Below are 22,865 nucleotides of genomic sequence, written 5' to 3' on the forward strand. Positions count from 1 at the left end.
AAATGATGGAGAGACAGTAAAGTATGAAAAAGAAAAAATGAAGGAAGGATTTCATTATACTATGTATCCTTTCTAAAAGAAAATTATATGGACAGAGATTCAAGTGACCTAAAACAACATTATCTTGTTGAAATAATGTATTGCAGTGGTGTCATATAAAAACACTGTATTCAGTGGACTATCTGCATTTCCATTATAAAAACCTTTTTTATCTGGGTTAACTTTTTCATTAAAAGACAAAAAAAGAAAGAAAGATGACTTTGATGCTTGTAGAAATGAAGGACTAATAGAACTGGCTCAAACCAGAGACTATGCTAGCTTCCCCCTGAAGCTGTTTCAATGTATCTCAGTTCTGACATGGGATGCCCCTGCTATATTAGTCCTGAACCTCTCTTGAATAGACTGCAAGTTATGCCAAATGGTGCCAAACTCTCTGGTGGGTTTCTGATGCACACTAATATCCATTAGAGATTTAGCTGATATTACCAAACTCACTGCTAATCTCAGTTTGCAGCTAGGTCTCCAAAGGTGTAAGGCTAGTCCATTATCTTTCTATGCACTCTAGCCTCTGTTGATATACTGCCCCTAGAATATCTTTCAAGGTGAAACACAGCCTAGAAGGAAAAGAGCACATTTTCATTTTCTTTTTAATGATGTTCTTATTTTTCTTTAAAATGTATGCTTCAAACTAATTTTACATTCCTTTTTTTTCTTTCTTTTTTTAAATAAAGGAAAGTAAATACCTACTTTCTATGGGGTCCTTTACCCACTTCGTTTGGATGTACAATTGCTATGTTGAGGAACCTTGCTGTAGATATCCATATTACTTTTTTTTTAATGCATCAGAAATTTGGCCAGGGAGTTCTGATAGTTCTGATAATTTTCTTCAGTGTTTAGAAAGGAAGAAATCATGCCAAAATAATACAGGACGTTTTGTAAATGTTATAATATTTGAGATAAAAAGTTCATGTTGGATGTAAGTAATCAGATCCTGTTCTCTTTTATCCTGATGTCAATCTGGAGTAATTCCGCTGGCTTCATGATTTAAACCAGTGCAACTGAGATCAGAATTTGGAATACAAGCAAGTTTCTTCTCAAGTATTAAAGCTCATTTTTAATAAACAGTTTCCTGTAAGTTTGAAGAATTTTGCTTTTACAGGGAAATTACCATGTTAAAATGAATTTGCTAAATACTTATTATTACAATGTATTATGCTCTATGCACTATTGTAATTAAGCAATTAGCATAGAGATATTTATAAAGACTGGATATGTCTTTGTTCTGTTTCTCTCTCCCCTCCATCCACAACCTTCCCATGGAGTTTTTGCTAGGGGTCACATTGCTAGTCCAGGATTGATGGTGTCACACTTGGAGATTAAGTGGGATTGTGGAAAGACTGGTCCTGAGGATTTCTCTCATTTTATTGTGGCTAATGTGGATACAAGAACATCCCACATTTTGTGCATTGGAAGTTGGAAGTAAAAGGTGGATTTTTGTGACTGGTCCTCATCTAGATAATGGATCAGACTGAAAATCTGGATCTGCACTCCCCTCCCCTCAGATAACCTTGCAGTGGCAGGCTTTTTACTCCAGATTTTAATCCCAGGAAATCCACAAATTGACAAACACAACTGAATCAAAAAATCATCCCATACCTTCCCTCACAACTGAGCCTAGGGCCCATGCCAAGCCCAGTATAGGTCACAGTGAACTCCTAAAGTTGTGGTCTACCTATTACCTTTAACTAAGTAGAATTGTGAATCTTCGGTTTATTGCCTGTTCTTGTGGCTGTAATGCCAATGCATTTATCATATAGAGTATCATGTAATTTACAAAATATATTTATGAATCTGAAGGCCAGTGAACATGCACTAAATTATTCCAAAGAATATCTCCGACTGTCAGTTATATTTTCTGCCTTTTTTGCAAAACTCAAAAGCAATCAATCAGTCAAGGTTAATGAAAATACTGTAGGAAATTATAATACCCATATGTTTTCTACTTTCGCTGATCTGAACACTAATATATGGTGAACCTTCATACAAACCTCTGTTGTCTATGAGCGTAAAATTTGGATTGTGAATAATTTCAGGTGGTAAACTGAAGATAAATCTCGGTCCATTGGCTGCATCATCCTTGTCATCAGCAGTAATTGTAATAAATGCCTGTATAAAAAAGGTAGCTTGTAAACAAATAGTGCCTTTGTTGGGTACATAATATTGTATTCAAATAGGGTTTTTTTCAATATTGTGAATTTTGGGAGCCAAAGGGAAAAGAAAGAAAAAACATCATTTACTCTTATAAATATACTATGGGTATAAAGCTCAAATAGACAACTATTTCTGTTACTATATTTAGTCAATACAAATGTTTTTATAATATTATATAATAATATAATATTGTATATAATATTGAACTTAAATGTGGTAGGTCTGAGAACATAGCATTACCTTGCTCCTCCCTTCCCCCAAAACTGGCAAACATATAGGCAACAAAAGTAGTGTTAATAAAATAATTTAAACTCCCAATTGGAAGTAATCCTTTGCTCCAGCTACTCCTAGCAGTAGGAATATCTGCACTAGGATAATACATACACAGGGTATGATTGGATACATTTGTGGGCTACACCCTGTAAGCACCACTCTATGCTTCTGTTATAGAAGACAGAGTGTCTCTCCAATATTTGATGTGTGCCCATGATTGTGAAAACTAACTCCTACCCTTGCTTCTACTGTAAATTTGCTGGTATACACCTGCGGACATGGCCAGCCAAAACTCAAACCTTGAAATGTTGTGTGTGCATGTGCGTGCACCCACGCATTAATTTAGTTCAATTTTGATGTCAAATAAAAAAAAAGTGCCTCTCTATTTGCCCTAGACACCTTTGCCAAAACTTAAAAATAGCAACCCAGCTTCCAACTTCCTAACAAAACTGAACTCCAACCCAGGAATAAGGAACTTCCCCCATCAGGGTAATGTAACAGATAGAAGATACCTTGTTGCTCTGACCATTTTCACAAATAAATGCTTCATAGGTTGATGCAAATTTTGGAGCATTGTCATTGACATCAAGGACCTTAATTGCTACAGGAACTTTGGCTTCCTGATGTCGGTTGTCTATAAGAATAAATGAAAAACAAAACAAAATGGAGACAAAACAAAGCTATAATACTTTTATTAAAGTTAAAAAAGAAACAACCAAAAACAAAGTATTCCTGCTATGTATTATTCCAGCTGTTATACTCCATGTAAACAATGTGAGGAGTATAATATTTATATCACTGAGTTGTAATCCTCTGTGGAATACTTACATACTTCAGTTGCAAAGACAGAGATATTATGCCAAGCAATTTCTTCCCTATCCAGAGTTTTTATGGTCTTAATGTAACCATCTTCTGGACTGATACTAAAATATCTTTCAAGGTCAGTGTGACGATCAATTGAATACCTTGAAGGAGATGAAAATTGAGTATTAGACAAAAGAATTACATTGCAGCCTGATGTTTCAGTGTTTGTTCAACAGAATATTTCATATTATTTTAATATAGTTTTTCAGTAGCATGCTTGCAAGATGGACATATTAATGGAATTTATCAAGCAACTGTTTAATGGAAATGTATTTCCATTATTTATTAATGTCTATGTATCAGAGGCATTTTGCACTGTCAAGTTCTTATATAGTATAGATAATAAAAACATTTATTCTTTGAAGACCTTAAATGATAACCTTTGAAAAGTGTCTAAATTCCTTTAATTTGTATGGAATATTTTGAGATATTTATATTTTCCACCAGTTCCATATTTATTTCTTTTAATTTTCAGAACACTCATAACATTATAGAATTTATCATTTCCTAGATTATTTAAAATTATTAATTGATTTCCTAAACATTTCTGTATTCTTATACAACAGTATGTTTTACTATGGCTTTCAGACATTCACTTTGCAACTCTTTGGAGCATATGTTATGACAACAAAGCATTTTAAATAGCTTCATATCTTAATTATTAGTAGCAAGATGACGCCAGAAAACACACATAGCAAATGCTACTTCATACCTCTCTCACTGTATGTGTGTGTGTGTATGTGTGTGTATATGCAAAGACACATAGTGGTTGTCATAAAAAGTTAACAGTTGACAATAGTAACCACACAGTAGTATCAGAGCTATTGCAGTTATTTCTATTCTAACTTTATTGAAAAATTGATGTCTTTGATAATATTGCAGTAAATATACCTTGTAATAGTGACCAATATGAGTTGGTATGCAGACATAGCTATAACAAATTGTACATGAAATATGTCCTAAATATGAGAAAATGTGCAAAATGAATAGCTACAAAAAGACACATGCAAATAAAAGAAGATAACTGACTAGGTACCCTTACATCATATTAACTAAAAAGTTATCTTGTTTATTTCTATATAAACAATAGGACTAGATTAATAAAGCGTACCTTATAGCACTATTTGCAGCATCAGGGTCTTTGGCATGTACTCTCCCAACAACAGCACCAGCTGCCGCATTCTCTTGTACTTCAAGAATATAACTTGGTGCTAAAAATATGGGGGGCTCATCAGCATCCTCAACTGCTACCTTTACAGTTACAGTATCCTTGAATGGTCCATTGCTGATGAACTTAGGATCAATATGTACATTGGCTGCCTCTACCTTCAGACTGTAGGACTTTTTGGTTTCATAATCTAGGAGCTATAAAAAAATAAGAGGATGATGCATCAGTTGGACAGTGCCAACAACATTGAAATGTAAAAGCTAGTTCCTTAGAATATGATAGCAGAATCCCTATAAACCAGATGTTTGCATAGCACTTAATATGCAAAGACTCAAAAGTCCGAGACCTTTAAAACATGTGCTAAATAGTCAAAGTGAGGAGCTACCCACTCCATCTACAGTAGAGAAAAAAACTCAACATACTGGGCCAGATTCCCTACCATGCCCTGTGCCTGTTGTACTGCTTAGGAAACCACTCACATCTCATCAGCTGGGGATTCCTCCAGCAGCAGGAGTCCCTGCTGCTACTCCAGCTAGAGCCCCAACACAGAGAGCATGTTGGGGCAAGGAGCAGTAACGAAGGGATGTGGCTGGAGCATGCTGAGCTCTGTCTATCCCCAGCTAGCAGACAGTCCCTTGGGGATAGGTGGAAGGGAGCCTACTTTAGGGCAGGGGTAATCAATTATTTTTTGTCAAGATCCAAATTTCTCGGTCAAGGTATAGTCAAGGTCCAGACTCAAGACAAATTAATATAGTAATAATAATGATGATGATGATTATAATAAGTAAATAAAAGGATTTTTGGTCCGTTCAAAATCCCGCTTTGGCCCGTGATCCACCTATTGACTATCCCTGCACGAGGGGCTGAATCAAAGATACAGAAGTGACCCTTTTACTTGAGACATGCCTTCTACATTATGGTCATGGTTCATACATTATGGTCAGATGGTAGTGTAGGAGGTGCTATAGTGGCCCTACACCAACTAGGAATTTCCCCACTGTGGAAGAATTCTCCAGAAGTTGGATCTGTCTGCTTTATGGACACGGTGTGGTGGTCAGCTGGCACCCAATGGCCATAGCAAGGGTCAAGATCTGGCCCATATGAAGGAAAGAGAGGTTGATGTGAGTCATATGACATAGTGAATAAATTATATGAGTTCAAGTTGATGATAAATATTGTAATAGAATTACACTTGTATTTGGCATAGTGTCTTTCTAACTCATCTACTCATCAAACACTTTTCAAAAAGTAAATAGAAATAACAATTAATGAATAAATATCATAAACATAATGGTGGGGAAAGTGTGAAGATTATTCTTTGCACTTCTAGAGCTCTTCCATCCAAGGATCTCTGAGCACTTTAGAAATATGAAGGGAATAAGCCTCACCACAGCCTGTGAGGTAGGAATTCTCCTCCATGATCCTAACTATGGTGTACCTGCAATGTCTCACTGACATAGAGAGATTGCAATGTTTCAGTACTGTAATCCACAATATGGTTATGTCCTTAAATGTCTGAGAGGCAGGTGCCAACTATGGCTATCAAACTATGCTAACAGCATAGAATGGACTGCAGCCCATGATAACATACCAGCTACAGCTAAAAAAGCCGTGCAGACTCAGTAATCGAAGAGCTATTAAAACAATGAGCAATCAAAAAACATCCCAGTAGTGCAATAACTACCAGTATTCTGAGCAGTGACTGCCTCAACTTCAAAAGTAAAGCACCATCTCCAAGAATATTTTTGTATTAGCTTGAGAGACAGGAAATTCTATGTTACATACTTAAAACAGGGTGTTGATTTATTTGCGTTTTGTGTGTGCTTGTTTGTTTGATTACAGGTATGCACTTTGTGATGAAGTATTATGACAGTTTTGCTGTACTAGAGGTTAACTGATTTTCTAACAATTGCATACTCTTTTTATAGTTGAGACTTTATTGTGCTGGCAGTTCTGTGTCATGGCAATATTTACAAGAGACCCTTCTCCCTGATCAATGTTCCCATTTTGGGAAAAGTTACGGGGTGAACTAATATTACTCAAGTCCCTTATGAAATTGACCTAGGATTGGGGCAGAGGTAAGAAATACTCTGAGGATAACTGCTCAATTCCTCCTACACAGAGCAGACATTTGGGGTTTGATCTAGCATAGCATAGGTGCATGGTGAAGAAAGCAAAAGGTGAAAAGCAAAACAGGGAATTCATGGAATATGATCCCCCACTAATGAGATGCTGCTTCTTGCCTGCACCCGCCCCCCACAAGTAAAGTAGCAAAGTGCCACATGAATGCAGAGTATCACACGTAAGCCCATGTTGCCTCAAAGATGCCCATTGTCCACCCACACCACACCCCAATTTTACCCTTTGTTTTGAGAATAAAGGAGTGAGTACATCAGGGACTTCAAACTTCATACACTAGAGCGAAGAGGAATGTGCCTGGTATTTACCAGTATTGTTGAAGCCATGTAGGTCCCAGGATGTTAGAGAGACAAGGTGGGTGAGGGTAATATCTTTTAGTGGACCAACTTCTGTTGGTGAGAGACAGAGGCTTTCGAGCTTACACTCTTGACATGAAGAAGAGCTCTGCATAAGCACGAAAGCCTCTCTCTCTCACCAACAGAAGTTGGTCCAATAAAAGATATTACCTCACCCACCTTTTGTCCCTAGTGTTTAACCTCACTTGTGCACATGCACAGCCTCCTCTTACCCATGTGTTGGAGGAGGGCAATGATGCCATGGTCCATATTTGAGACCTCACTCTCATTGGTAATGTAGTGGGCACAGAAAATGACCCGGGGTCATCAAGGTATACCTTAAAACTACAGGGAGTGTTTGCTAGGTTTCAGTGTTGTGCAAGACTTTGTTACTAATGAAGTTGAGGCTGTTGCATTTCATCATGACTTGCTATCAGGTGTTCATTGTGCTATGTGCAGTGGCTTCAGCAATGTAATACAAGGAAACTGTTTTTGAATTGTGGGCACAAACCATTTGAAATGATCTTAGCTAGTCAAATGGCAGAATCCTTTGATGGGACTATAACATTGTTCTACATGACTTTCTATTCTTACTTGCACACTACTTCATCCTTTTCTTTCTATCTACGTAGAATGTGAGGGAAGCAATATTGATATTTAAAATGATTTCTTTTATCAGAAATGCAGACAAATCCTCGATACTTTGCACTTTATCTTAAAATTCTTATGACACTGCCAACTTGAAAATGAATGCTTCGTTAAAACAACTAAAGCAAACCCATCATTTATTTCTGTGGTAATTCTCAGTATGCTTTGAAGAGTGAAAGGTGTTGATTTCTCAACTGGTAGATCAGCACAGAATGCTGTCACTTTATATTAATAAACCCATATAGAGCTTTTTTGTAGTACTGCTTTCCATTCAGTTACTTCCTTCCATTTTGGCTCTAGGCATTATCAGAGAACAGTAAAATGGGAGCTCAGAGGTCATCACATCTTCATAAACAAACTTATACACACATTTTTCATAATTTTAACATGGACACTAATCTATTGCTATTGTATCTTCCGTGAGAAAGAAAATAAAATATGTTGTGTATATTAATAGGCTTGAAATGACAGGATTGCTCACCTTCTTAAGCTTTACAACACCTTCCTGAGTCTCATAATCTGTAGTAATTTCAAACATCTCCACACCATCTCCATCAATGATGCTGTAAGTCACTAAGCCATTTTCTCCAATATCTGGATCTTTGGCCTTCAGTCGTCCTACTTCTTCCCCTGGTATGGATGCTTCTGATATTGACATCTGGTACACACCTAGGCAAAAAGCATTCAGTTGTAATTGCACAGTTTGCTTCTTCAAGTATTTGTATTTTTACCTGTTTCATTCATACATGCAAATATAGCACAGCAAATTTTAAAACTTTCAAATTATCCACATGCACTAATGGAGTTATTCACTGAAGGAATGTTTATATTATAAAGGTCTAGGTTACTTTGAGATTGAGGTCATTTGTGAAATCTGAGGTCATGTTGCTAATCTGTATAAAATTACCTTCCCAATTACTACCTTCACCTCTAATGTTCTAGCAGGAGTTAAAAGGCCAACTGATCATACAATCAGAATGCAGAAATTATTGTGACATCAAGGTTATAATTCATATTGGAGATGTTATTACAAAAATCTAGAGAAAATTACATTTCAAATGATTCATGGTATGAACTTCAACTGCAAGAAGCCTAGGAGGGTAACTGACATTCATTCAAAAGCCACAAATTATATAACAGGAACTGGATAAAATCTTACTGCTGTGACACCTAAAAGAATAAATCTGCTGCTTTCCATGGTTCTCACCTGAAATGTCAAATTGCATTCACTGCAAAGTAGTGAAATTTAGCACCATTCAGTACATGTCGTATTATGTAGGGCCCCAGCACAGATCCATAGAGGGGAGAATAACAGGAAACTTTCCCACCCTAACTCAGGGACTATACCCTCTGTGGGGCCCAGTGGCACAAATCTCTGGAAAGGGCGAGTATGGTGCAGTGTAAGCAATGCTCCTGTGCACCAGGAGGCTCCAAGAAGTATACTGTGTCCTGAGGCACAATTCTCCAGCGGCTCTTTCTACAGTGATGCAAATCTCTGTGTGCCTTCCAACCCAAGCCAGAGTTTAAATAGCACAGCCTGCCCCTAAATACTGATTAACCAGTTTGGAATTCTTTACATTACCCATAGCATCAACGCTGACCTGAACAAACCCAGGAAAGCCAGGGCCGGCTCCAGGCACCAGCCCACCAAGCTTGTGCTTGGGGCGGCACCTGGAGGGGGGCAGCATAGTGCTCTGGCTCTGGCCGCCAGGGAGCGCGGAGCCCCGGCCGGGCTCTCCGCCCTCCCCCCGGCGCTCTGGCCGCCGGGGAGCGCGGAGCCCCGGCCGGGCTCTCCGCCCTCCCCCCGGCGCTCTGGCCGCCGGGGAGCGCGGAGCCCCGGCCGGGCTCTCCGCCCTCCCTCCGGCGCTCTGGCCGCCGGGGAGAGTGGAGCCCCGGGCAGGCTCGCCACCCTACTCCCGGCGTTCTGGACGCCTGGGAGATCGGAGCCCCGGACGGGCTCTCCGCCCTCCTCCCGGGGCTCCGGCCGGTCGGGGAGAGCGGGCCCGCGGCCGGGCTCGGCGCCCTCCCCTGCCATGCTGGGGGGGACAGCGTGAGGCTTTTTTGCCTGGGGCGGCAAAAAAGCCAGAGCCGGCCCTGAGGAAAGCATACAGCCAGCAAGATAAAATATAATGGGCTAAATCTAACCCCTGCCCTCAAGTATCATTTGAGGAACATCAGTGGAGATATACCAGGCGTGGACTTGCTTCATTCACTGTAAACACAATAGATATATACGATAGAAACAAAACACTAACTCCAGTCACAAACAAGCCTAAATTAAAGCAGGTTACACAATAACAGTTTGATCTATTGACAGAAAGTCACTTAGATCTCAAATGAATGCAATGTGTTAAACTGGTAGACTTCTGCAAATTTAACATCTTTCTTTTCTTGCTGGACAAGTGAAACTTTTTTTTTTTTTTTAAATACAATTCAGCGCAATTTGTCCTACATGGTAGAAAATCCCCTCCAAGATAGGGGTAATTTTAAGACTCCATGCCTGGACTTCCATCCAGCCCCAAAGTTTGAATGAGCTAAAATAAACAACTAAACAAGATGAAAATACATATGAAAACCAAATAGCCAGCCTGGCAACTAAAAACTAATGCACTTTACTTGTAGTAACTAGCATTATTTGTCACCAATCTGAAAATTTAATTGAGCTAAATTTTATTTGATCTGCTATCTGTGGATATTACGATTCACAAGGGAGTAAAGGTCCAATCCTACAATCTTTAGCCACATGAACAGTCCTTGATATGCATACAAGTGAAGGATGCAGCATCAGGCCCTTAAATTGAAAGAATACATGAAATAGAAAGTGATGCTCACTCATCTACAGGGCTGTCAAAGAGCTGAAAGAGCATAACTATGAGTTGTTAGCAGGATGTGCAATGCTCTTTCATCTGTGGCCAAAGAAAGCACCTCTTGACTGAGAAACACCTTAGACAGCGTAGGTGCAGCGGAGGTAAAAAGATTAAATAGATCATCTGCCATTCACTCATATTTATCAATAGACAGAAGTGGATTTGCACAGTTAGAAATGACTATCATAAACTACAACTTGGAAATAGCTATGAATAGAGAGAACTGTATAAGGGAAAGCCATTTTGACTCTTCTTTAGAACAGTGTTAGTCTCACTGCAAGAGCCTACTGGTGTGTGTAGACCAAGGTACTGTGGGAACCTCATATATATTGTACATCTCCAGAAATAGAATAAACTCCTGACATGCAGTGGAGGTGAGAATTTGAAGATCCATTCTTTTAACTCCTCCTGGTTCTCCATCAGATTTTTGATAGAATCTCAAAGATGTTTTTTCTGGTAATGTTATAGTCTGAACAGAATGCAAAATGGATCCTGCTTTTTCTGAACAGGCGTTTGTACATCTGCAGTGTTAAAAACTAGAGTTGGAAAACACTTATTAAGTAATCTTAATCCTTTATTGCCACAGGGCAAGTCTTTCCCCTAAAGCATATTTTCAAGGGCTTTCTCCAGCCTAGTTTTAACTGTCTCAATTACAGGGGCTTCACTTCCATAAAAGTCTAGACGACATCACATTGATCTCACCATAGGTACGTTTATAATACAACATGGTTCAATGGTTTTCAAATGAAGCACGAAGCAGGAATCCCCTGCCTTCTAATCCTGGCTCTGAAAACGACTCACTCTGTAGCACTAGACAAATCATTTAAGGACTCTGTATAAAATAATACTTACCTATCTCACATTTCTGTTGTGGTACTCCATTCGTTACTTTTAGTTACTATTTGTTTGAATATACAAAGCCCTACACAAGTGTTAAGTATAATTAGTAGTAACTGTTATGTATTAAGGGACTTGTCACTTACTCTGTGGGAACTTTGGTGGATTGTCATTGACATCAGTAAGTGTAATTGTCACTTTGGTTGTCCCTGAGAGTCCTCCCATATGTCCTCCCATATCTTTTGCCTGTATTACGACATGATATTCTTCCTTAGCTTCTCTGTCCATGTTGGGAAGAGCAGTTCTAATAATACCTGTACATTCAAAGGAAAAATGTTATATGAATATTTGTAGTTATTCAAAACTGGTACCTGCATATTATACAGTGTATTTAAGATGTATCATACATGATGTGTAGAGCAACAATGGCCCAGAGTCTCCCCTGGGTTCTAGCCACTATGCACCATACCATGAAGGGAAAGCGGCCCTAAAATCAACACAAAAGTATCACCAGGGTAATTCTTCAGCAGCATAGAGCCTGCAAATCAGCTTCTACACCATTTCTCTGCAACTCATCAAGGGGAATAGTCCTGTCTCAGGGATACCTCTCTTAAATGCCACAGGACCACCCTACTGAACAGTTTGGGCAGAAGAAGGAGAGAATGAAGGTGGCTTAAAGCTATCTGTATGCACACCCCAAGATGAACTGCATTGCCCCTCAGTTGCTACTGAGGTTCTGGGCCAAAATATTTAGTTATTCATATTGATGTACTCGAAAAAGTGATGGTGTTCCAAACAAATAAGTCTGGCTCAGTCATACCTGTTTGTGCTTCCACGGAGAAGTAGGGCTGACCTTCAAGAATACTGTAAACCAGTTTGGCACTGTTCCCATAGGTAGGATCATCAGCATCCGAAGCGGTTACCTGAATAACTGATGTACCTAAAAAAGAAGAGGAAGGACGTTTAAAAAGTAAATGTGTTTGCTAAAGCCACACAGAGCTGCTTTCAGTCAAACCATAGAGTAGCTTGTTCTATGTGACTATTTCCACTCCAAAAAAACAAAACAAACACATTTCAACAATTACTGAGATCTATTTAGCAATTTGTGCTTTAGAAAATACAAGCCCTAGGAAGTCACCAATAATGATAGGGATTATGGGTCATCTCCATCCAATAAATTATACAGCCTAATATACACTATTTCCACAGGTTTTATGTTTTCCTTGGCATTATACTACTTTGGCATTATACAGCCACCCAAGACTACCTCCATCATATGGATAGCTACACTCTCCACAAGTAAACTCACAGAAACGCTGCTTGTAGTGATCCCCAAGGCAGGGGTGAGCTCTTCTCTGGCTGGCTGACTGGAAAAATGTAAAGTGGCACCATGCCCTAGCTCACAGCGATATTACATAGCTCAGCCAAAATGAAGAGTACTATACACCCTGTAGATCATTGCACCTCTTGCACCACAGACCTTGGTTTGAGCCCTCTCAATTGGGGGAACCCCCCCACGCCTCGACCCTCATACAGGCTTGCAGAGTCTCCACAACCATCAGTCTTGTAGCATTGCCAACTCTCATGATTTTATCTCAAGTGATTTCAGAGGGTTTTGGAGCTCGTCTTGTGATGCTCCAGCCCCCTCAAGAAGTTCAGCCCTTCTGGAAGCCAGCAGAGTTTCTCGTCTTGGTTCACCGTGCTCAGAGGAGAGATGAGGGGCAGAGGAAGCAAAGAGCCCAGCAGCCCTGTGTGGCTCAACTCTCTTCTCCCTCTCCCCTCTGTGAGAAACACAGACAGGATGGTGCTTCTTCTCCTCCCCCCTGAAATATCAGCCCAGGAATGGGCAGAGGGGTGTGAAGAGCCCCCTGGAGCTTCCCCTCCCCCCCACCAGCCTGGGAAAGGAGAGATGAGAGGGGACGCTGCTGCTATCCCCCAGGCGTGGGCATGAAGAACTGTAGGAGGAGCAGAGGTGAGACTGGGGGTGCTGAACTGGGCTGGGAGGTTAGAGGATGCTGCCAGGTTCGGGGAAGGGGAGAAGCCCAGGGGCTGCGGGAAGGAAGAATAATTAAAATAAAATGAATTATTTTTAGCTCTTTGAACTATTAATTAGGAGGGTTTTTAAAAAAATAAATAAATGTATTGTGATTGTGGGATAGTGTAGATATTTACATGGTTATCAAATTATACAAAGAAAGAAGAATGACAAAAGTTATTTTTGACATATTTTGAATATAATTGTATTGATTATTTAAAAAAAATATGTAGGGCCTAAACATAATTACCGCACTGAAAAACAGAAAGCTCTGAAAGGTGGCTGATGTTGTAAAGGTATTCTTGCATGTACACGTCTGCAGCTCAAATAAATCTTTACTGAAAAATAACTGGAAAACTTGATACATAGAGGGTGATGAGTGTTCATTGTTCATTTCTCAGCTCCATTTTATAGGCCTTCTACAGTATGTTGCTAAATATGTGTGATTTAGGTTTTTCCATCATATTTTAATTTTATCAAACCATTGAGCTCTCCACTGAGCGTTATCTTGGGTATATCCACTTAATACAAGTGCTCCCTGTTTTTCCAACCAGCAGTGTTGCCTTCTTTCTGCCCTAGCTCTCCATTTTTGAAGGGATACTTTTGAGATACCAATAACAGAAGCATCACAAAATTATCTTGAAATGAGTCGTTGCTTAGGACTAGTCCCCACACCCCAAAAAAACCACCCAAAACAACCATTCTGCATCTTCTCTGTTCTAATGCTCCTTCAATATGCATACACTGAGTCTTCATTTGAGCTGTCATAGAAAGGTATGTGTGCATTAAAGGTTGACTTTTCAATCTGAAATTATCACACCCACATTTCCAAAAGAGTAGAGGCGGTGTTAAAAAAATCAAGACAGCTTAAAATACATGGTTTGATGGTGGTTTTTAAATCTCATGATTTCTGAGACCAGTCTCATGAGTTTGATCTTGTGAGGGGTCTGACTCAAGATTTTTGATCTCTTGTGGTTGGCAATACTGGATTTACTGTAGCAGAGTTTGAATCCTTCAGCTAATTAGAGCAAATGACAGAGAATGTTTAATTGATTAATAGAGGAACTGAATACATTTTACCTTCCAGACGTTGGGAAGATGTTAATTAGATTTACCTAAGATTCACTGTCCATGTAATTTACTCCAAAAAATGTAAATTGGCATGCATTTATCTGTACCTACCTACGTTGGACCTCTCTGGCACATTCGCATGATAGTTTTCGTGTAAAAACTCAGGTGGGTTGTCATTTATATCTTGAACTTTCACAATGAATTCAGAGGGTGGTTCCAAAGGTCTGTTAGTGTTTCTGTCTACAGCTTGTGCCGTTAGAATATACTGAGCTCTCTCTTCTCGGTCCAGTGTCTTTGTTGCATGGATGTTCCCTGATTTGTCATCAATAACAAAAATGATTCCTGCGCCTTCACCTGAGAGAATGTATTTAATGTTTCCATCTCCAGAATCGATATCTGAATGAAGCTATAAAACGATAAACATACATATTGTAACAAACCAGTATACACTGTATTTCCAGCCATTAAAATGGTAATTGAATTACTGTACATTACTGTCTAGCCACTGCTGACTCAACTTTCTTAACTTTCATGACTAATGCAGACTTCAATTTCATGAGTCAGGTGCACAATGGACCAGATTTGTTTTTGCTTACACGTGTCTAACTTACATTTAAATCAACAAACTGATAACAGAATTTGGCTCAGTGAGTCTGACTCTCCAGTCTATTACACCGGTCTTAAACTAAAATAACCCGAATGACTTTGGAGGCGGTAAAATAAGTGTAACAGAGGGGAGAGTCAGGCCCAGAATATCTAATGCAGTTTAACATATTTAATCTTACTGAGTAATGTCTTAAAATCTAGATATACAATTAGAGTATGTGTTCACTGCAGCTAGGAGCTGTAATACTCAGAGCAGGTAGGCAGACTTGCATTAGCTCTCCTCTAAAGATAGCAGCATGGCCACGTGGCACAAGTGGTGGTTCAGGCTAGCCACCCAAGTCCAAGCCAGTTGGCCCAAGCTGCTGCTTGTGCCACATAGCTATTTTTAGTGAGCTCACTATTTTTAGTGAGCTAGTCAGTCTAAATGCCCTGGGATTCACATCTCCCAGCTGCTTTGTAGACATACACTTACATTTTTCTTTTACTTTAGCGTGTCAGGTCAAATCTATTTTTAACCATTATTTTAGAACTTTTACACAAATTGGTATTCTCTAGGCTAGTCTTACAACAGTGAGAGCTAGGCTCTACTGACTGGACACCAAAATTAAGATTGGTATGATGATTTACTGGGACACAGTGGCCAGTTTGGGGATCAGGCTTGTTGTGCAAATGATCCTTTTGGTCCTAGCAGTGAAGGTTTCAACCTACTGCTCTCAGGCCTCAAGTCAAAGTGTACTGAAGTCAATGGAAAGACTCCCCTTGATTTCAATACACTTTGGATCAGATTCTTATTGAGCGACAGATGACATAATTAATACCAGAAGTTTCAGAGGGTGCTGATTAGGCAGCTGGTATGAAAAAAGTACTGGAGGAAAAAAGCAGCCCACACCGCAATGAGGCAGGAAATAGTACCTATTAAAATACAAATGAAAACGTAGCATACATTTCTTACCTTGCCAACTAGTACAGGATCTGGTCCTGTGTACTCTTCTATTACAAAGAACTGATTCCACACCCAGCCTCTTTTTGAGCGATGCAGAACTTGACCTTCTTTTCCTTTTTCATGGTGACCATGGAGTGACGGCCTTAAATGGTTAAGTTTTTCTGTAGACATGGCATGGCTGTAATATAGCATGCCCAGGCAGATAAGAGCAGCATGTAAACAACTGTCCTCCTTCATTTTTGGTTAATTTATAGGCACAGGAGTATTCGAGAATCTACTCCTTCCACCCAGAGCCACCTCTGAAATAAGAACCTTGGAGCTACTGGAAAACTTCAGATGTAATGTTCTGCATATAGGATGCCACCTCTCATTAAGTGCATCACTTTAATGCTCTGCAGGTTCCCAGCTTAATTGCTGAAAGAAAGAAGAGTGTAGAAAAAGTGTCAGTCTTTTGAGAAGGGATAATTATAAGCCAACTGCAATTTCTAAAATGAAACTATTACCAACATAGCACAGGTGTAATAGCCATTGTCCACTTAAAGAAAATAACAGCATTCAAAAACTAATGATTTAGTAGGAAAATAATACTTTGATATAATTACTACCAACTATGACTATTCTAGATAAGGGTTTTTTTCTGGTGCTTTTCCAGTAAAACTCCTTGCTTTTTTATTGAAGAGTCTGTCAGTTATAATTTCCCCCTTCTCCTAATTCAGTAGAAAATGATGCACATGATTGCAGCTTGCATTCAGTACTCTAATAAAATATTGTCAGTGAGTGCTTAGAAGCATTCGCAAACCTCAGTGCTTCCCTTGTCACTCCCATTTCTACCAACCTTCACCATCATCAATGAGTAAAAACACCTAAAGACCCTTTGATAATGTGACCTTTGGCAGTAGCACCCATTCCAGGTGTCTCTAAGGGTACGTTTACAATGTAATAAAAGACCCATGGCTGCAAATGGCCCGCGTCAACTGACTCAGGCTTAGGCTGCTGGCTAAAAATTGCAATATAAACATTTGGGTTCAGGCTGGAACCCAGGCTCTGAAACCCCATGAGATGGGTGAGTTTCAGAGCCCAGTCTCGAGTCTAGCCCAATCCTGAATGGCTAGACTGCAACGTTTAGCCCCACAAGCCAAAGTCAATTGACCCGGGCTCTGAGACTCAGAGCCACGGGGTTTTTATATTGCAGTATATACAAACCCCTAAGATTTTAGTTGCTCAAATGACATTGCCTCTTTCTTTATATCTGATCACTTTTATGTACAATAGGTCAGGGTCAAAGTTTGACCATGAGATTGTCCAATACAGTGAAACTTGCACTAAGGACTACATCTCCAGTACTAACAACCTATGTTAAAGAACCACTTGGATATACCCTTGGGGCTTCCCATACAGTGTTTTTCAGCCTTTATTTAAAGAACACCTTTACTCTGTGGTGCTGGAACAATTTGTATAGTCGGGGTGCTGAGAGCCATTGAACCAAACTGTAAACCCTGAATGTGATGGAAACCAGCACCCCTAGTTCCAGCACCTATACCTGTATTAAGCAACCAACTTTTACTGTTCCTGGAATGTTTATTTTAGGTTTCTCAGTAATTCACTTTGTATCTGCTACAGAATACTAACAAAATACTAACTTAAGGCTATATTCTATTCTCAGAGTTATATACACACACATACGACATTTGCCAATTCTCTGTCTCTCACACACACACACACACAAACACTGTTCTGTGTTAGTTAAGGATGCTCTATAATAATATATGTAACACAGAAAGACAAGGAACTGAAAAGGTAATGCTGCCCACACTCTACTCCTTCACCCAAAGACACACAGCTCACTATTAACAGAGCCATACCACAGAGAATGCACCCCACTTTTAGAGAATGCACCCCACTCTTAACTCTCTCCCACTAGAAATGCCACACATTCAGCATCCCCTTCCCCAAACCCCATTTATACCCTCCCCTCACCGTACTCTTTGCACAGTTCTGTTCAAACACATACATTCAGGTTTGAGGAACAGGGTGTGCTAAACATTTGGGGCAGACACACTGTGTATTTCATATAAAACAAAGACGTTGATCTTCCATTTTTAGTGTAAACCAGAAACAATCTTAACTATGACATTGCAATGGCTCCAGCCTAATATATTCAATGAGGCTTATGCATATATTTTGAGAACATAATCTGGTGCAGAAGAATTTGACTTTTCTTTCTCCGGCATATTTAATAAGACCATTTTAAAGTAACGATTTGAATTTTTTTCAATATTATTTTCTCTATGCCATATTATGGAAGAGTCGTAAAAGGATGGGAGACGGGAAAGCCAAGAACACTATTCATCCTTTAAAGGAAAACCCCACAATTTGACTCTGAAAAATGCTTTAAAATTTCAGAAATCTATGTTAGGTATAAACTGTGGATTGTATCAAGGAACAAAGGATTTAGTCAGAGCTGTCCTTTCTGAGCTTACTTATGTTTGCTGCCATTTTGCTGATAAGTGAAATTATTTTTGACACCAGAAGCGGTGGAGCCTGAAATAAGAGACTGAAAACTAGTTTTTATTCTGTTTTATTAGTGGTTTATTCATGAAAAAAAAAAACTTCATCATGGAACGATCATTTCACTTCTTTCTCTGATAATAAAACATTCTTAGAGAAAATGGAAACAGATTATTTCTCACTTTTGTGTAGAAAAGTCAAATTGCAGGACCTATTACTTGATGATTACTGGCTAAGCGTCACTACCATTTAAGTAAATATCCATTCAACTTAGCTCAAAGTTTAGAAATGTCATCATAAATATATAGACAAATTCTTCTCCAGTTACACAGAGTTACACAGGTGTAAATCCAGAGTCACTCCAATACACTCAATGGTATGACTTTGGATTTACACCAGAGTTGAGAACTGAATTTAACCCAGCCTCTAAAGTCACCTCTGTACATGGGGATATTTTTGTCCGCATTCATCTGTTTTGGGCACAACCAAAACTCTAAATACTGTAGCTGGCTCAGCTTGATGCATAACTGCATTCACTTAACTTAAAATATGGATGTGTTTCAGGAGCAGTTTCCTATGGAGTGTCCTTTCAAATGAATGGAGCACCATGATGTGCAAGTTATAGCCAGTTATACTGGTCACGTACACTTGCTGGAAGCATGCTATTCTGAAGTGCAGCAGTTAATAGCACTGGCACATTTTTATAATAAGGCCCCAGCTCTCCAATAAGATGAATGGAGATAGTTGCCCTGTTTTGCTGCTGGTGCATTGTTTCACCTTATTTTACAGCAGGCTTAGCAAGTGAACAGTTTGCATTAACAGCATTTCAAAACAAGTTTAGAAAGAAAAAAAATAAAACAACTGTATATTTGAATCCTGTTCTCCAGATCATTAATTTCAAATCATGCCACCAACAATTAAAGTAAGTAAACAACCAAATATTCCATAATACCCAAAACATCGTATAACTTAATTACATAAGAATACTGGTAATAATCAGCAAAGGCTTTATAAAAGATGCTTTAAAATAATGGAACAGACATTCAGATACATACAAGTGTTTGCTATCAGTTATTGAAGTGTGAATCACTAGATACAAAACATTAAACACACATCCATACTTAATTTACTAATTAGGATTTAAAATGGTAATTGCCTCCAATCCTTTATTTTTAAACCTCTTTGCGAGAGGAATAGGGTTATGTATTCCTAATACAAAGGGAAGTATTGTTTCTAAATGAGGCTTTTTCTAAGAGCCCAATTCTGTAAACACACAATGGTATGGCAGTATGGTCTTTGCACACTAGTAAGTAAGATCCAAACCTATCTTAATAAAGAAAGTTAATAACTTTATATCAGATCCTCAGCTGGGTAAATTGACATAACACCAGTGAAGTCCATGAAGTTACTCCGATTTAAACCCGCTGAGTATTTGGTGCTCTATTTATAAAGTGCTTCCTACCAGCCAAGGTGTATGAGATGCAGCTAAATGAAGGTATAACAACAACAAATATAACTAAAAACCAAACTACAGAGGCATCTTTAAAAAGAAAGGAGACTTGCTTCCAAAACAATTAACTCAAGTCATTTCATCCATTTAAAAGTAACTTCCAGGTTGAAAACAAACAGTTTATTTCTTCAACCAGCCAATATGGAAAAACAGCTAAACAATTTATAAACCAATTATTGTCTTTTGGCCAACACTGGAGGAAAAATACCTCATCACTCCCCAAGCATGGCATGCAGATCTGGGAACTGAATTTGCAGCAGATGATTGGAATCTGGCTCTGGTTAGTGTCCAGAAAGCCACAATTTGCAACAGATTGATTCAGATGCTGTACTACATCACATGTAGATAAAGCAGTTAGAATAATTCATTGTGAATTTTGCCTTTCTTCAATCAATGATTAGTTAGGAATAACTATTTTAAAATGATTATGATTATTCAACTAACTCTACAGAAAGATTGTACCATTCCGAAATTAAGGCAAACAATATGGATGGCAATCTATCCAGATTGCCCCAAATACCATATCCTAATTTTTTCACTATTGTTTGGAATTTCATAATAAACAGTTTCTGATTTCAACACCATGTATTTTCCTTAGAAACTACTAGAAACCCAACCTTATTCTCCTTTTTTATACCTGAGTAGATACTGTAACAAGGTTTGGGACACGATGGATCTAAGAGGAGATAGTAAATTTTAACTGCTAACAAGCAAATTCTGATATTTTTTAGAAATTGAATACTAGTCCACCATGAATACATAGAAACAAGAATTAATCAGCTATCTCACACTGTTAAATCAGAAAATAACCCTATATCAACAAATGAATAGCATGGTTTGCTTTTAGTTGAGATAAAACTTAAAACAATATATAACCTGTATTGCAAATATTTAACACATAGTGAAGTCTCCCTGAGCCATGGAGAGGAACACTTCTCTAAAGGGCACTTCTAACAGCATGATCACAAAAGAAAAAAGAACCAGAAAGAGTTGCAAGTACTCTGCTTTGCATATGAAATTAGTTTGTCAGATGTAAAAATGCAATGAAACGTGTACCTATAAAAATGGAGGCCGGGCTTCAGCCCTTTTGAAAATGCAAATAAAAATATATACTTTATTAGAAATATCTTTAAACAAAGCTCTCTGTTGAGCCTATTAGGCACTGATCATCCTTAAGCCCTGAGTCACATTCTACCAGTGCAATGTACTCCCCTGTGTACTGCAGACCTACTCCATGGGCTGCTGCAAGGTTGGAATAGGGCCATGGTCCTTCCCCTTTTGGAGCAATATACTCCCCAGAATGCATAAACTGAGCAGTCCCTGTGCTCCCCAGAGCCCAGAATTGTAATTCTGATATGTTCTTGCAAACGGTGCTAAATGGAGAAGGGATCTATTCTTTCTTGCTCCTGATCACCTAGTTTAGGGTCTGTCCAAATGCTACCCCAATATTGCTTACATCAATACCATTCTTAAATTGAATAGCCAGTCTAAACAAATGTTAACTATATTGTAGATACTTTGAATACTACCAAACTGAAAACACTGCCCAATTTTTGCCCTCTTTTATAGCAGAGCAGTAAAATGTGTTAACCCAGAGTAACAAAGCACAATTTGGGTCCACCACACTAAAATGTTTTTCTTCTAAAAAGACAGCTTTCCTCACAAAACTTCAGTTTTAAACTTTCTTGGACAAAAATTGTGCTGATTGTTTACACATGAATCATAGACAAAACTAAGGCGTCAGCAGAGATTATTTTAATGACAAAGCCAGAGTCTTGGAAGTTATGTCTAGCCAACTTTAATTTTTTTTTCTATATATAACAGAAATAATCCCAATAGAGTCAAACTTACTTCCTGTGTGTACCTCTATTAAATGACTATATGTCAAAGTATTATAGACTAAACAATTCCTTTGATTTGTCTAGCCCAGAACTTCTGCATGACACACTAAACTAGTAATTGTTCCTCCGGGATACATTTGATAACGTATATTCAAGAGTACACTGTAGTGACAAAATGATGGATGATAGTATTTTGAGAAATTTTACAAGAACATTGAGTAAAAATTCACAAATTCCCAGCCTAAATGAGCTCTCTGTTTTAGTCAGAATTAGTGAAAAAGAGAAATGTTCTCTCAATCCCCAGGGAGTACTTTGACAATTTTATTAGCATTGTTATAGCAGAATTTTAGTACTGTCAGATGAACAAATACATATGTTATTTCATGATTGAACAAGTATGGTATACTGCTCCAGATATCTTCTGATGAGCTTAAGGGTTTCAGTTTATAAAATCTCAAGGGTTCAACTGTAAGTCACATAGTGAGTCGTGCACAAGAACGTGAGTTATCCCTTATATGAATGGGCTACCCACATTGCGGGTCAGAGCACAAGCAGGAGAACTGCTGGTGGAACTGATATGACTATGCTACACCTCTTACTGCTCAGGTAGGCAGGGAATGGCTGAGCACAGGTGAGGAATGGGTGGGCCTTAATTCCACCTCCCCAAACACACCCATCAACATAGCTGAGCGGGCACACAGGGAGAAGTTGGACTCTCATCTTCTCCTGTGGCAGTGCAATTCTACACTGCCCTTAGTCAGGACTCATGACGACTCCATGGTCTAACTCAAAACATTCTGAGGCCTGGATGCCTAAGAGATAGTCTCTGTCTTTGATTCATATAAGCACAGATGCACTCATCAGAGGCACTCAAACTAATAGTCTCTCAGTTTAAATGGGATGTGGCTAGTGTGAGTTTGGATCTGGAAACCAAAGTGGTCAAACAGAGCCCAAATGTGTTCATCTTCAGGGAACATGAGTCTTTACGTTTTCTTGCAGGAGATGAGTT

At 38.8% G+C, this 22,865-nt stretch overlaps 1 protein-coding gene across 2 annotated transcripts in view; it reads right to left on the bottom strand.

Moving 5' to 3' along the window:
* The window catches only part of CDH11 (cadherin 11), a 103,638-nt gene that overhangs the window by 8,834 nt on the left and 71,939 nt on the right, over positions 1–22,865 (bottom strand). For both annotated transcript variants that reach the window (XM_054048825.1, XM_054048824.1), the window contains exons 3-11: positions 16,007–16,411; positions 14,560–14,854; positions 12,163–12,282; positions 11,489–11,656; positions 8,120–8,307; positions 4,460–4,713; positions 3,313–3,449; positions 2,997–3,118; positions 2,049–2,166 (exon numbers count right to left, since the gene is read on the bottom strand). In XM_054048825.1, the coding sequence (XP_053904800.1) occupies positions 2,049–2,166; positions 2,997–3,118; positions 3,313–3,449; positions 4,460–4,713; positions 8,120–8,307; positions 11,489–11,656; positions 12,163–12,282; positions 14,560–14,854; positions 16,007–16,234 (1,630 nt within the window). In that variant the 5' untranslated portion in view covers positions 16,235–16,411. The remainder of the gene's footprint in view (positions 1–2,048; positions 2,167–2,996; positions 3,119–3,312; positions 3,450–4,459; positions 4,714–8,119; positions 8,308–11,488; positions 11,657–12,162; positions 12,283–14,559; positions 14,855–16,006; positions 16,412–22,865) is intronic.

This window comes from Malaclemys terrapin, chromosome 14 (assembly GCF_027887155.1).
Source record: "Malaclemys terrapin pileata isolate rMalTer1 chromosome 14, rMalTer1.hap1, whole genome shotgun sequence".
Taxonomy (NCBI): domain Eukaryota; kingdom Metazoa; phylum Chordata; order Testudines; family Emydidae; genus Malaclemys; species Malaclemys terrapin.